We start from the raw sequence: 12460 nt of genomic DNA on the forward strand, positions 1-12460 counted from the left end.
TAGGAAAAATCCCCTATTAATATAACTTTAATAAAAGCAGTGCAAAAATTCTATAACAGCAGTAAACAAAAAAATCAACAACAGATTATCCGATAGCTTCATGGTGAATAAGGGACTACGACAGGGATGCAGCTTATCGGCAACACTGTTTAAAATATATATAAATGAGGTCTTGAATAAGTGGCGGAACTCATGTTCTGGAATGGGGATACAGCGAAACGACGACTCAACACTATACAGACTGCATTTCGCTGACGATCAGGTGGTGATTGTCCAGGATAAAGATGATCTAATATTTATGACAAACCGGTTGTTTCGAGAATACAAAAAATGGGGCTTTCACGCTCTTCTTCTTCTTCTTCTACTTCTTATAATAGGCCTTCTTGGCCTGTTCCTTACCGATTTTGAGCTTGTATTCGGAGCTGTGATGTTGACTGCCAGCTATCTCGCCACCTTTTGAAGGGCCTTCCTATTGGTCTCTTGCCTGTTGGCTTCGAATCCTTGGCTGTACGGGCTGTTCTCTCGCTGTCCATTCTCGTCACATGCTGATTCCACTCTCGTCGTCTCTGTCTTCCCCACCGTACTATATCTTGTATGTTACAGTGATCTCTTATTCTATCGTTCGGTATTCTGTCTCTCAGTGTTTTCCCAGTTATTGACCTCAACGTTCTCATTTCTGATGTTCTCAGTATCCTCTTGGTTTCTGCTGTGTTACATCTTGTTTCTATCGCGTACGTCATGATCGGTCTTACACATGATTTATATATGCGTACTTTCCCTTCCAGCCTCATATCTTTGTTTCTCTAGATGACATCCCTCAGACATCTTGACTCGTAATTGGCTTTCGGAAGGTCTCTTTAACATCTCCATAACTACATATTTCGATTCGCAGATATTGGAATCTCGAGACTTGTTCAATTAGTTCGTTGTTAATTACTAATTTGCATCTTATGGGTTCCCTTGACACTACCAGGGATTTTGTCTTGGCTGTTGATATTTTCATGTTGTAGTTCTTCGCCACTGCATTGAAAGTTTGTGCCATTCGCTGTAGGTTATCCTCGTTATCAGAGATTAAGATTGCGTCGTCAGCATAACAGAGGATTTTTATTTGTTTTTTCGCCATCTTATATCCTTTTCCAGTACCTTTAATGTTTTCTTTGATTTTGTCCATTACTAAATTGAAAACAATGGGCTCAAGCTATCCCCTTGTCTGATTCCCGAGTTGATTTCTACTTCCGATGTTAGTTCATTCTCGACTTTTATTCTGGTTTTGTTCCTTGTATTAATGTCTTTAATTATCGTTATCATCTTGTTGGGCTGATTTTTCTCCTTTAGCAATCTTAGCACATCTTCCAATCTTACACAATCGAAGGCCTTACTCAGATCTATAAAGCACATAAATGCAGGTTTATTATATTCCAGTGCTTTCTCAGCAATTTGTCTGGCTATGAATATGGTGTCTATTGTGGACCTACTTTTCCGAAAACCTTGTTGTTCCTCACTAATTGTGTATTCTTCATTTATTTTATTGGCAAGTATTTTTCTTAAGAGTTTAAGAGTTGTGCTCAGCAAGGTGATGGTACGGTAGTTGCTAGGGTCTTTGCTGTTTCCTCTCTTGTGTATAGGTATTGTTATACTCGTCCTCCACTGGTCTGGTACACGCTGGCTACATATTATTTCTTGAAAGAGGATCTCTATGTTTTCGATTAAGGTTTCTCCTTCGTATTTCAGGAGTTCATTTGGTATCCCTTCGGGTCCTGGTGCTTTTACGTTAATATAGAGAAAACCAAATATATGTGTATAGGAGGACAGAAAAATGAGTTACAACTAGAGGATGATATGGTTATCGAGCCAAGCTCTGATTATGTATATGTACCTTGGAACGAGAATCCAACAAAGTGGAAGGACAGAATTCGAAATAGAGGCAAGAATTATGAAAGGAAAGAAAGTAATATGAGGTTTGAACTCACTACTTTGGTCAAAAACCATAAGAAAAGAAAAGAAAACACAGCTATATAATAGCATCTTTAAAAGCGTGGTACTGTATGGATGTGAAACCTGACAACTGAAAACCTGTGAGATGGACTTCTGGCGAAGATCGGCCTGCATCTCCAGAGTCTCACACATAACGAATGAACGGGTACGAGATGTTATGAATAGGAAAACAAACATAATAGAAGAAGTCCAACAAAAACAATTTTGTCGGTATGGCCATGTACAAAGAATGGATGAACATCGACTCCCAAAGCTGATAATGTAATGGCATTCCATGGAAAGAAGGAAAAGGGGCAGACCGAAAACTACCTAGATAAGTGGAATCCAAAAAGCAATGTCTGAGAGAGATCTACGACCAGGAGATTAGACAGATCGACGCAGCTGGAAAATAGGAACAGGAAGGCGCAGGACGCTATAAACCGGTTTTATATATACTTACTTGTAATAACCTTGTGAGTTTTGAGTCTCGATAAGGAATATGTTTCGCTTTGCCATCCACCAAGGCAGATATGACGTTTCCAAGAGCACTTAGGGATAGGTTAATTTTTGTGGCTTCTTTCAGTCTTTCTCCAGTTGCTCCTGTTTTAGTTTGTCTTTCAGATCCAGCTAAATCTACTAAATTTAGTTTACCTACAATACAGATACAACACTTAGCATGGAAAGTGAGAAATAAGAATGTCACAATTTTAATGACGTAAGAAATGGTGACACACGTTCAGTTAAAGATTTGTTATTGTTTCTTTTATTATCGATCAAAAGGAACATAATTTTAGACCAGTAAGGATCTGCGAAAAAACGTCTATTTTTCGATGTGAGAGGTGGCATTCGGATTTTTGCAGATAAAGTTAGGTGACACCTTCAGTAATAATAATTTACTTATGCTCCTTCTCAAATATGCCCGGAACATTAATAAAAAAATTAAAATATTTAAAAATTTCGAAAAACATCGATTTTTTTCTGCTTTCTTTGCTTATAACTTTAAAACGATTCGTTTTGGAATAAAGTCGTAAAAAAATAAAATAAAGATAATTGAATTTTGTATGATATACGACTGGTAAAAAATGTCTTAAGGTATTACCTTTTCTGCAATATAGCAATAAATACAAAATAAGGGGGCAAAATAAGTCTGTTATTATTCAATATTTTTTAATCACCTTGGTGGCACTTAGAACCTTAGTAATTCGCTTAGAAAATTATTTGTAACATACTTAAATCGTGTACCCAATTTCATTAAAATCGACCTAATAAATTTTGCATAATAAATTTGCAATCTAAATGTTTTTAAAAAAGTTCAAATTTTTTAAAATCTTTCTGAACAAAAAGTAGACCATTCAGAAGTTGGCTAATTTTTTTACATATAAAGAGGTGCTCTACCTATCTAATACACTTTACAGAATTAAAAATCGGATTATTTAAGGGGCCCCAGCAATGTTTTAAATTTATAAACAATTTTTTGGCTTATAAACAAATAGCTTTATTCAATAATAAAAAAATTAATTTTTAGCAATGCAAGTAATTAAAACCGGTATAATTTGACTTAAACTTTCAAATGCAGAATTGCAGAATTGCTATTTTATTTTTTAATCAAAAGTTATTCGTGTTCAAAAATTACCATTTCTCGATTTTTTGAAAGTTCCACCGCGTTTATCTCGAAAACTATGCATCGTCCGTTCGCTAAACTCAGACTCAACTGGCTAGTGATTTAAGCTAGTAATTTTGCCAATTTGATAAAATTGCCAAAAAAATCATTACTAAATAGTTAATAATTACTAAATATTTAGTAATTTTGCAAATTTTGTCAAAATTGGCAAAAAACAAAAAAGTTACGTACTAAAATCATTAGCCATTTGCGTCTGAGTTTAGCGAACCGCCTTAGAATTACCCAAGAAATACAAAAAAATGTTTTATTTTGCGAAAAATTGATGTTATGTAATTCCTCAAGTTCTTTGTTTATAACAGTGGTTCTCAATCTTTTTGAGTCATGTACCACAAAATACTTTTTAATATTTTTGGTACCACCTAACTGAAATAACTACCTATCTAGATAGGTAATCTAATTAACTGTAATATTGGTGATTTTGACGCTTTTGCGTTTTGTGTACCACCGCAAATAATGATATGTGCCACCAGTAGTACATGTACCACAGATTGAGAACCGCTGGTTTATAACAATCTTATCGACATCCGGATCAACTGTTACCCAAAAAATTCGTGTTATACGGGTCAAAATCTAAATAAAGAAGCCCGTAGCACCCCCTCTTGGCCACAGCACTAATTTGTTTATAAGCCAAAAAATTGTTTATAACTTTAAAACATTGCTGAGGCTGCTTAAATAATCCGATTTCAATTCTGTAAAGTGCATTAGATAGGTGAAGTGCTTCTTTATATGTAAAAAATTGACAAATCTTTGTATATTCTAGTTTTTGTTGTGCAAGATTTTAAAAAATTTTAATTTTTTAAAAAAAGTTTAGATTGCAAAATTATTATGCAAAATCTAGTAAGTCAATTTTAATGAAATTTGGTGTACGGTTTTAGCACATTACAAACATTTTCTAAGCGAATTAGGAAGGTTCCAAGTGTAACCTAAGTGATGGAAAATCATTGAATAAGGACAGGCTTGTTTTGCCCCCTTATTTTATATTTATTGCTATTTTGAAGCAAGGGTGATGAATTAAGACATTTTTAACCAATCGCATCTGATATAATTAATAATTATAATTATCTTTGTTTTATTCCTATAGGACTTTGTTCTAAAATGAATAGTTTTTAAGTTATAAGCAAAAAAAGTAGAAAAAAAACGAAATTTTTTGAAATTTTTAAACATTTTATTTTTTTTATTAATGTTCCGGGCATATTTGAGAAGGAGCATAAATCAATTATTATTAACGAAGTTATCACCTAACTTTATCCGCAAAAATCTGAATGCCACCTCTCACATTCACCTAAAAACAAATCCTTACTGGTCTATTTTAGAAGTTTATAAACTTACGTGCATAGAAATCGGCCCACTTAAAAATTTGGTCGTTTTTGATGTCTCATATTTTCTAAACCTGTTGGCCGATTTAAGTGATTTTTTGAACATGTTATAGCCCGATTCTTTAACAATACCACTGTAATAATATTGTTGCTAAACAGGTAAATTTTCACTGCATACCGGGTGTACCAATCAAACTGTATTTTTTCTCAAAGTTCGCATCATCCTGTGGAATATTGTAGCATTTATAAAATACTGAAATTAAAACCCAACTATAGCCTCAGGTTTTCTTAACATTCTGTTTTTTGATTCATTCGTTTATGTTGGATAATAAAAAAGTTAGGTACTTTAACAACTAGACATGTTCTTCATCAATACACGGTGTTTCTAAATAAATTCGACAAACTTTGGTAATTCTGCATGAAAAAATAATGACAGTTGGCTTTATAAACGTATGTCTGCAAATGTTTTGTTTCCGAGATACGGGATGTTAAATATTTTCTTACATACTGACGATTTATTTATTGCTTTAAAACCAGTTGAGATATGAAAATGAAATTTGGTAGGTTTTAAGAGATAGTTATTGCGGATTTTTTGACATAAAATTAAGAATTTAATATTCACCATTGGCGTACATACGGCTAATATCGGTCATATTACCCGTATGCGCGCCAATGGTGAATATTAAATTCTTAATTTTATGTCAAAAAATCCGCAATAACTATCTCTTAAAACCTACCAAATTTCATTTTCATATCTCAACTGGTTTTAAAGCAATAAATAAATCGTTAGTTTGTAAGAAAAAATTCAACATCCCGTATCTCGGAAACGAAAGATTTGCGGACAAACGTTTATCACGTTAACTGTCATTATTTTTTCATGCAGAATTACCAAAGTTTGTCGAATTTATTTAGAAACACCATGTATTGATGAAGAACATGTCTAGTTGTTAAAGTACCTAACTTTTTTATTATCGAACATAAACGAATGAATAAAAAAACAGAATGTTAAGAAAACCAGAGGCTATAGTTGGGTTTTAATTTCGGTATTTTATATATGCTAGAATATTCCACAGGGTTATGCGAACTTTGAGGAAAAAACACAGTTTGATTGGTACACCCGGTATACAATGAAAATTTATCTGTTTAGCAACAATATTATTACAGTGGTATTGTTTAAGAATCAGGCTATAACATGTTCAAGAAATCACTTAAATCGGCCAACAGGTTTAGGAAATACGAGTCATCAAAAATGACCAAATTTTTAAGTGGGCCGATTTATATGCACGTAAGTTTATGTTGGCTTGAGATAAAGTTGTCACTTGCTCTAGTGGTGGACGGTGGTGATTAGTTAATTCTACAATGACAATTCCTTTTTAGATCAGCTGGCCAATGTCTTCTATGTTGTTGTAGCCAAAAAAGTCGAACGAAATCTACTGGGAGTGTCAATGTGTTGTCCAAGGTATTTTTTCTCATTTTTTACTTGTCCTAGTTTATTTGATGATTGTTTTGTTTCTGCTCCTTTTTCTTTTTTACTCGTTTCTTCTTCTTTCGGTGATTTATTAGTTCCCTCTAACGTTGGCAATTACATTGGCCAGTTGTTCACGGTCTTCAGCTAATTGGAATAGTTCTTCGGCACTGTGTATTCTTCTGCGGCCCTCTATTTTGCTTGTCGTGATAGGCTGAAGCATTTTGTACCGGTATGAGCTAAGAATATGCCCTGTATATGACATTTTTCTTATTTTAATAGTTTTCAATAACTCATTGTTTTTCATTACTAATGATAGATAAAGGCTGCTGTTGATATGCTTCTCTGAGAGGCATACCAACAGGGTTAACGAGGGTTATAGAGGCTCTACTGGACCTCATTCCTTTGTACATCGATATAAAGCCAGAATAACAGTATTATATTATAAAATCGACTGCGTATTATTTTTCTATCATCGTTCAAAAAAAAACACAAAGGGAACTGAAGGACATTGGTCCTTCGAGCCGGTTACCTCCGACCAGTTACAGTCTCTCTCTCTCTCTCTCTCTCTCTCTCTCTCTCTCTCTCTCTCTCTCTCTCTCTCTCTCTCTCTCTAATCTAAAACTTACCTTTTCTAATATTTTCATTATTATTTAAATTACTAATTTGTTCTACGCTGACTGAAAAAATACTATGAGATCTTGAGCTATTTTGGTTCATAAGAGTGGCACCGATCATCCGGTTTTTTGAGCCTACATTTAACAAATTCTCGCATTCGGCTGCGTTATGAACTGGCACTAATGACAAACCTGAAAATACGAAGAAGAAAAAAAATAATTTTTATTGCATACAATAAGTTTAGTTTTCGATTAGATATACGTGACTAAAGGAAGCGCAAAAATCGGCAACGTTGCTTATGACAGTAAGTTGTATTGCCACTGTAGAATGACGAATACCTGAATAAATCGCGCCATTATGTGGGCAGCGGGGAAGCAGTGTTGCTATTTATAGGCTGTATATCTAATTTAAAATTAAACAGTCCGTATGTTCGAACTTCTGCTTACCTGGAACTGTAACGCCCTCATTTGGAGTTTCTTTTAACGATAAAGAGCCAACAGGTTTGTCGCTTGGCAGTAATAAGTCTCTAAAAAAATATATGTTCATAAATATCTATATTAAAATGGAAGTGTTATCTACTTAATTTGATAGGAATTAACTACACTTTGAAGTAAAAATAGTTTATTTTAACGTTTCGATTTCCACTTTAGCAAAAATATTTAATAATTTCGCAATGAAAGACAAATCACCAAAATAAGCGCAATTTTAATTAAAATCGTGAATAATTCGCATTATATATAGTATGTACATAATATAGAAATGCCAAATTAATACAGGGTGTAACATAAATTAAATAACATCTTCTGGGGCCAAAAACAATTCGATTGAACCTAACATACCTTAGTACAAATGTGAACAAAAAAAGTTACAGCCCTTTGAAGTTACAAAATGAAAATCGATTTTTTCCAATATATCGAAAACTGTTGAAAGATTTTTTATTGAAATGGACATGTGGCTTTCTTATGGTATGAACATCTTAAAAAAAATAATAGTGAAATTTGTGCACAAATTTCACTATTATTTTTTTTAAACATATTCCTGCCATAAGAAAGCCACATGTCCATTTTCAATATAAAATCGTTAACAGCTTTCGATATATTGGAAAACATTGATTTTCATTTTGTAACTTCAAAGGGCTGTAACTTTTTTATGTGCACGTTTGTACTAAGGTAAGTTAGGTTTAATCGAACTATTTTTGGTCCCTCCTCTTCCTACGTGCCTTCTTTATTGAGGTTGGCGGCCAATATGGTAAATTTCTCTATTCTGAGCTCGATGCATTAATTCATTCCCTGTTGTGTGGGTCCAATCTCTGATGTTTCGGAGCCAGGATTTTTTCTTCTTTCCTACCCTTTTCCTAATATTACCTGGAGCTGCTCAAATTCCCTATGGCGCATTATGTGTCCTAGATATGAAGTATTTCTAATTTTGATTGTATTGAATAGATGAGGACATCATCATCAGCCTCTCTCGATCCACTGCTGGACATAGGCATCCCCTGTTTGTCTCCAAAGTGTTCTATCTTGTGCTTTCTGTATCCAGTTTTTTGTTGTCTTTCGTAAGTCGTCTTGCCATCGTGTTAGTGGTCTTCCTCTGCTACGTTTATCGACTCTTGGTCTCCATTCAACAAGTTTACGAGTCCATCTTCCATCCTTCATCTTCCATCCATCTTCCATCCTTCATTCTGGCAACGTGTCCAGCCCATTTCCATTTTAAGTTACAGCTTCTTTCAATGACGTCTATGACTTTAGTCTTAGCTCGAAGATCTTCGTTTCTATTCTGTCTCGCAGAGTGGCTCCTCTCATTGATCGCTCCATTCTTCTCTGCGCTACTCTTAGTTTTTTGAGTTTTTATTTGTGGATGAGGACGTATTTTCATTATTTTCAGTACGTCTTCATTCGTAGTTCTGTTGGACCAGCTTATTCTTATCGGCGGTACATCCACATTTCGAACGAATTCAGTTTTTGGTCCCAGAATATGTGATTTAATTTATGACCTACCTTTTTGCTACACCTTGTATATAATATTGACCTTTTTTATGTCTTACCTTATTTGTTCATTGTATATCTCCAAATAGCTTACTAAAGCTAGATATTTCACTCCGCTAGTTACAGATATTGCTTCGAAAATATGTTCAAATGCTCTAGAGATCACTCCCTTTTGGGGACTGTTTTCTGCCTTTATTCCTTCCATAGTAAACGATTTCCCACAGCCGGTTTGACCATATACAAATATGGTGGCATTGTATCCTTCTAACACACTCTACAAAACAGATAAGATACATAATATAGAGTAGGATACGTTTTAAATGGTCGAACGATTCAACACTCCCGAGTTGTATTTAAATTATCTAGTTTCTTAACAATCAAAGAGGAAGCAGCAAGCAAAGAGCGGACTTGCAATATCGTAAAAATCTGGACCAAAACACAAGGCGATGTAAGAGGATGATAAGTGACGTGATGGATGTGGGTGAAGACTCGGCCGAAAAAATCCTGAGAATGAAAAGAATAAAGGTAGATTACATTACATACATCCGGCCAAGTCATAGAATCAAGGGTAGAATTCCGAGATACCACTCCTTTGGATACAAGTAATGGTACTGTAAGAGGACATAGTGTTGGAATTCAAGGAAGAAAAAAAACTAGATGACTAGTTGTACTGAACACAGGTCTGGAGCCTACTTTTGTTAGGAGAGGTACGGGTACGTACAGTAATAACGTGACCATGGCGACAAAAGGAATAGTGGCGAAAGCAAGGGGCTGGTAGGTTTTTGCCAGACTACATCCGAACGGAGTATCAATACATCGGATTCTTGATAACAGCAGGAGCTATGAAGTATACGAGGAGCTGACTAAATGGAGAGTGAGGATAATGCAGGGTCAATCACCGATAGTGGAAAATCTGAAGAAAGAAATTAAAGAAGCGAGGGAATGAAACAGGATGGGCCGTCGAAATGTAAACAAGACGCCCTACTGGCGGAATGAGGACATCGAGGCACAAACAAATGAATGTATAGTCTTGAGAAGAAGGTTAAAAAGAGCAAGTGATAAAGCAGGAATTAACCCTGATATCATCGAGGAGATTGAGGAAGAGTACCGAGCACGGAAGAGGGAACTTTACAGTAAAATTCGTACACAAAAAGAAGACACTGGAAAGAACTGTGTGAAAATTTGGATGAGGACATCTGGAGTCAGGGATACAGGATCATCGCCATGAAGAAGATCTCCGGATTGCAAGGAGTATGGAGGGACAAGAGAACTGAGCAGACTGTACCCTTTACTACGGATGAAGTTGTCGAGATATTGAACGCACTCAAGACGGGCAGGTTCCCCGGACTGGATTAGATATCACCTGAGGCGGTGAAGGGTTTAGGACAGGCGAAACCTGTGTAGCTTCTGGAGCACATGAATGTAGTACTGGAAGCACAGACCTCTCCCGAGTCTTGGAGGTTGGTACTGGTATATCGAGGTTGGTAATGCTTCCAAAATTTTGTTAAAAATCTAGAATTTTACCTACATATGTCATCATCTTGCAGAAAATTATTGTCTGTTTTTAAATCAAGAGGAGTAATTCAAATTTCCCGCACCTTAAAGTTTATTTGTAATTGGTGCAACCTCAGGCAAGTTTACTCCACTGTTATCAAATTTTGACACTAACTTAGTTAAAAAGCAAGAATAAATACAAATGAATTTGCTTACCTCAACGAGTGGATAGCAGATATCGTTATATATAGCTTCGGTAGTGGACTCTTGCCCGTAGGTCGAGTCGAAGGTGAACTGTTTTGCAAAAGCTGGACCATCGTTGGGGTCCCATGTTTCTACCACGCAGTTATTTACTTTTACCACACACTGAAAATATTTTATTAGTTATTTTTCAAAACAAATATATAAAATAATAATACGATAGTTCCGAAACATATATTCCATATGGAAAAAAGAAGAAATACCTAATAAAAAACTAGAATGTTCTAGATGTCATCGAATTATCCCGAAATGTATCGTAAGGTTTGGAACGTGAGAAAATGTATATAAACAGTAAGTTAACAGTTCAACTAGAATGAGTAAATTAAGTTTTTGAATAATTCTGTAGGTCAGTTAAAGTTGTTATCAAATTTTGTAATATTGTTTTGCTGTTTTCAATAAAAGGGATTAAAAAGAAGGGTAACATTAGTGATGGCGGTGTAAAAAGGAATGTATACGATATTATTATTATACTTTTGTGTTATTTCGAATCTAAGTGCTTGTTTTTCTGTGGCTTGTTTGTTTTTTTGCTTTTCTGCTGCTTAGCCTTCTATCGTTAATTTTTGGACATAGACCTGGTTTGCTGTTCTATCAAAAACTCTAGGCGGGATAAACTGTTTCACAAACTCATAATTTAAACTTATAATATCAATCTGCTATCTCTCATTCATTCTTCGATTAATTTCACTCTTCAATATACCTATTTTTTTGTTATTTTATAAACATTGTGTTTTAATTACCTCTCATCCTCTCCCTATCCCCTGCAAGAAGTAATCCTTGCAGGTGCTGGATTCCCGGCTGGTTTTTCGACAAATAAAAAAGAAGAAGAAGTTCCCAAAATCTGTGTGCGAGAATCGGCCATAGAACCAGCCGAGTTCGCTATGGCAAGCTCCTTCATCGCACAATATCTGCTAATAACTGAGAATTTGTTGGAAATGGTATACAGAAAGAGAACACCCCACAAGCAAATGACAGGGCAAGTTTTTTATCATATAACTTTACCCTTAAAATCTCTTTATTTATTCAGATGCTCTATTGTGTTGACTTCTAAAGAAAAATCTATCCAGTCGCCTAAATAAATGTTCCACAACTTTCAACTCCACTTTTCAAGGTCTCATTATCGATTGTAGAAGTTCGTCATTGTCTTTCATTCAATTTCTGAACACCTTGTAATTACCTTTTGTATATTTGTTTTATTAATGCGATTGTAATGAAATAAATAATAATCGTCAACAATCAATTTGGAGTCGAATTGTTTCTCTTGAGTGGCCAACCATTTCTTAGGGTACTTTAGATATTATTGGGACATGCAATCACATTAATTTATGAAAATAAAAATAGAGAATTTAATATATATCAGATATGATGAAAACGACAGAATAATTACTGTTTGAAAAAATGATCAGCAAACTGTAGAAAAGCATGAATTGGATACTCGCAATGCCAGAGAAGACCGTTTAATTCAATTATGACAAATAATAACATGATGATCTCTCTCTCTCTCACTCTCTCTCTCTCTCTCTCTCTCTCTCTCTCTCTTTCTTTCTTCTTCTTAACTAGCTTTATAACTCGACTTTTCGCTGAATCCACTATAGCCCTTCATCTTCTACGATCTTACGCTTTCATTTCCTATTGTTGTACCTCAATCCTAGATAAATCGACTTCAACA

The 12460-nt window shown here is 34.9% G+C and overlaps 1 protein-coding gene across 8 annotated transcripts in view; it reads right to left on the reverse strand.

The window, feature by feature from the left end:
* The window catches only part of LOC114325222 (osmotic avoidance abnormal protein 3), an 88593-nt gene that overhangs the window by 23768 nt on the left and 52365 nt on the right, over nucleotides 1-12460 (reverse strand). For all 8 annotated transcript variants that reach the window (XR_007699540.1, XR_007699539.1, XM_050656622.1 and 5 more), the window contains exons 3-7: nucleotides 10750-10899; nucleotides 9099-9313; nucleotides 7501-7580; nucleotides 7066-7245; nucleotides 2435-2625 (exon numbers count right to left, since the gene is read on the reverse strand). Coding sequence is in view for 6 of the 8 variants with exons in the window: in XM_050656622.1 (XP_050512579.1) it covers nucleotides 2435-2625; nucleotides 7066-7245; nucleotides 7501-7580; nucleotides 9099-9313; nucleotides 10750-10899 (816 nt within the window). In the remaining 2 variants the exon portion in view is untranslated. The remainder of the gene's footprint in view (nucleotides 1-2434; nucleotides 2626-7065; nucleotides 7246-7500; nucleotides 7581-9098; nucleotides 9314-10749; nucleotides 10900-12460) is intronic.

The sequence above is a fragment of the Diabrotica virgifera genome, chromosome 7 (assembly GCF_917563875.1).
Source record: "Diabrotica virgifera virgifera chromosome 7, PGI_DIABVI_V3a".
NCBI classification, from domain to species: domain Eukaryota; kingdom Metazoa; phylum Arthropoda; class Insecta; order Coleoptera; family Chrysomelidae; genus Diabrotica; species Diabrotica virgifera.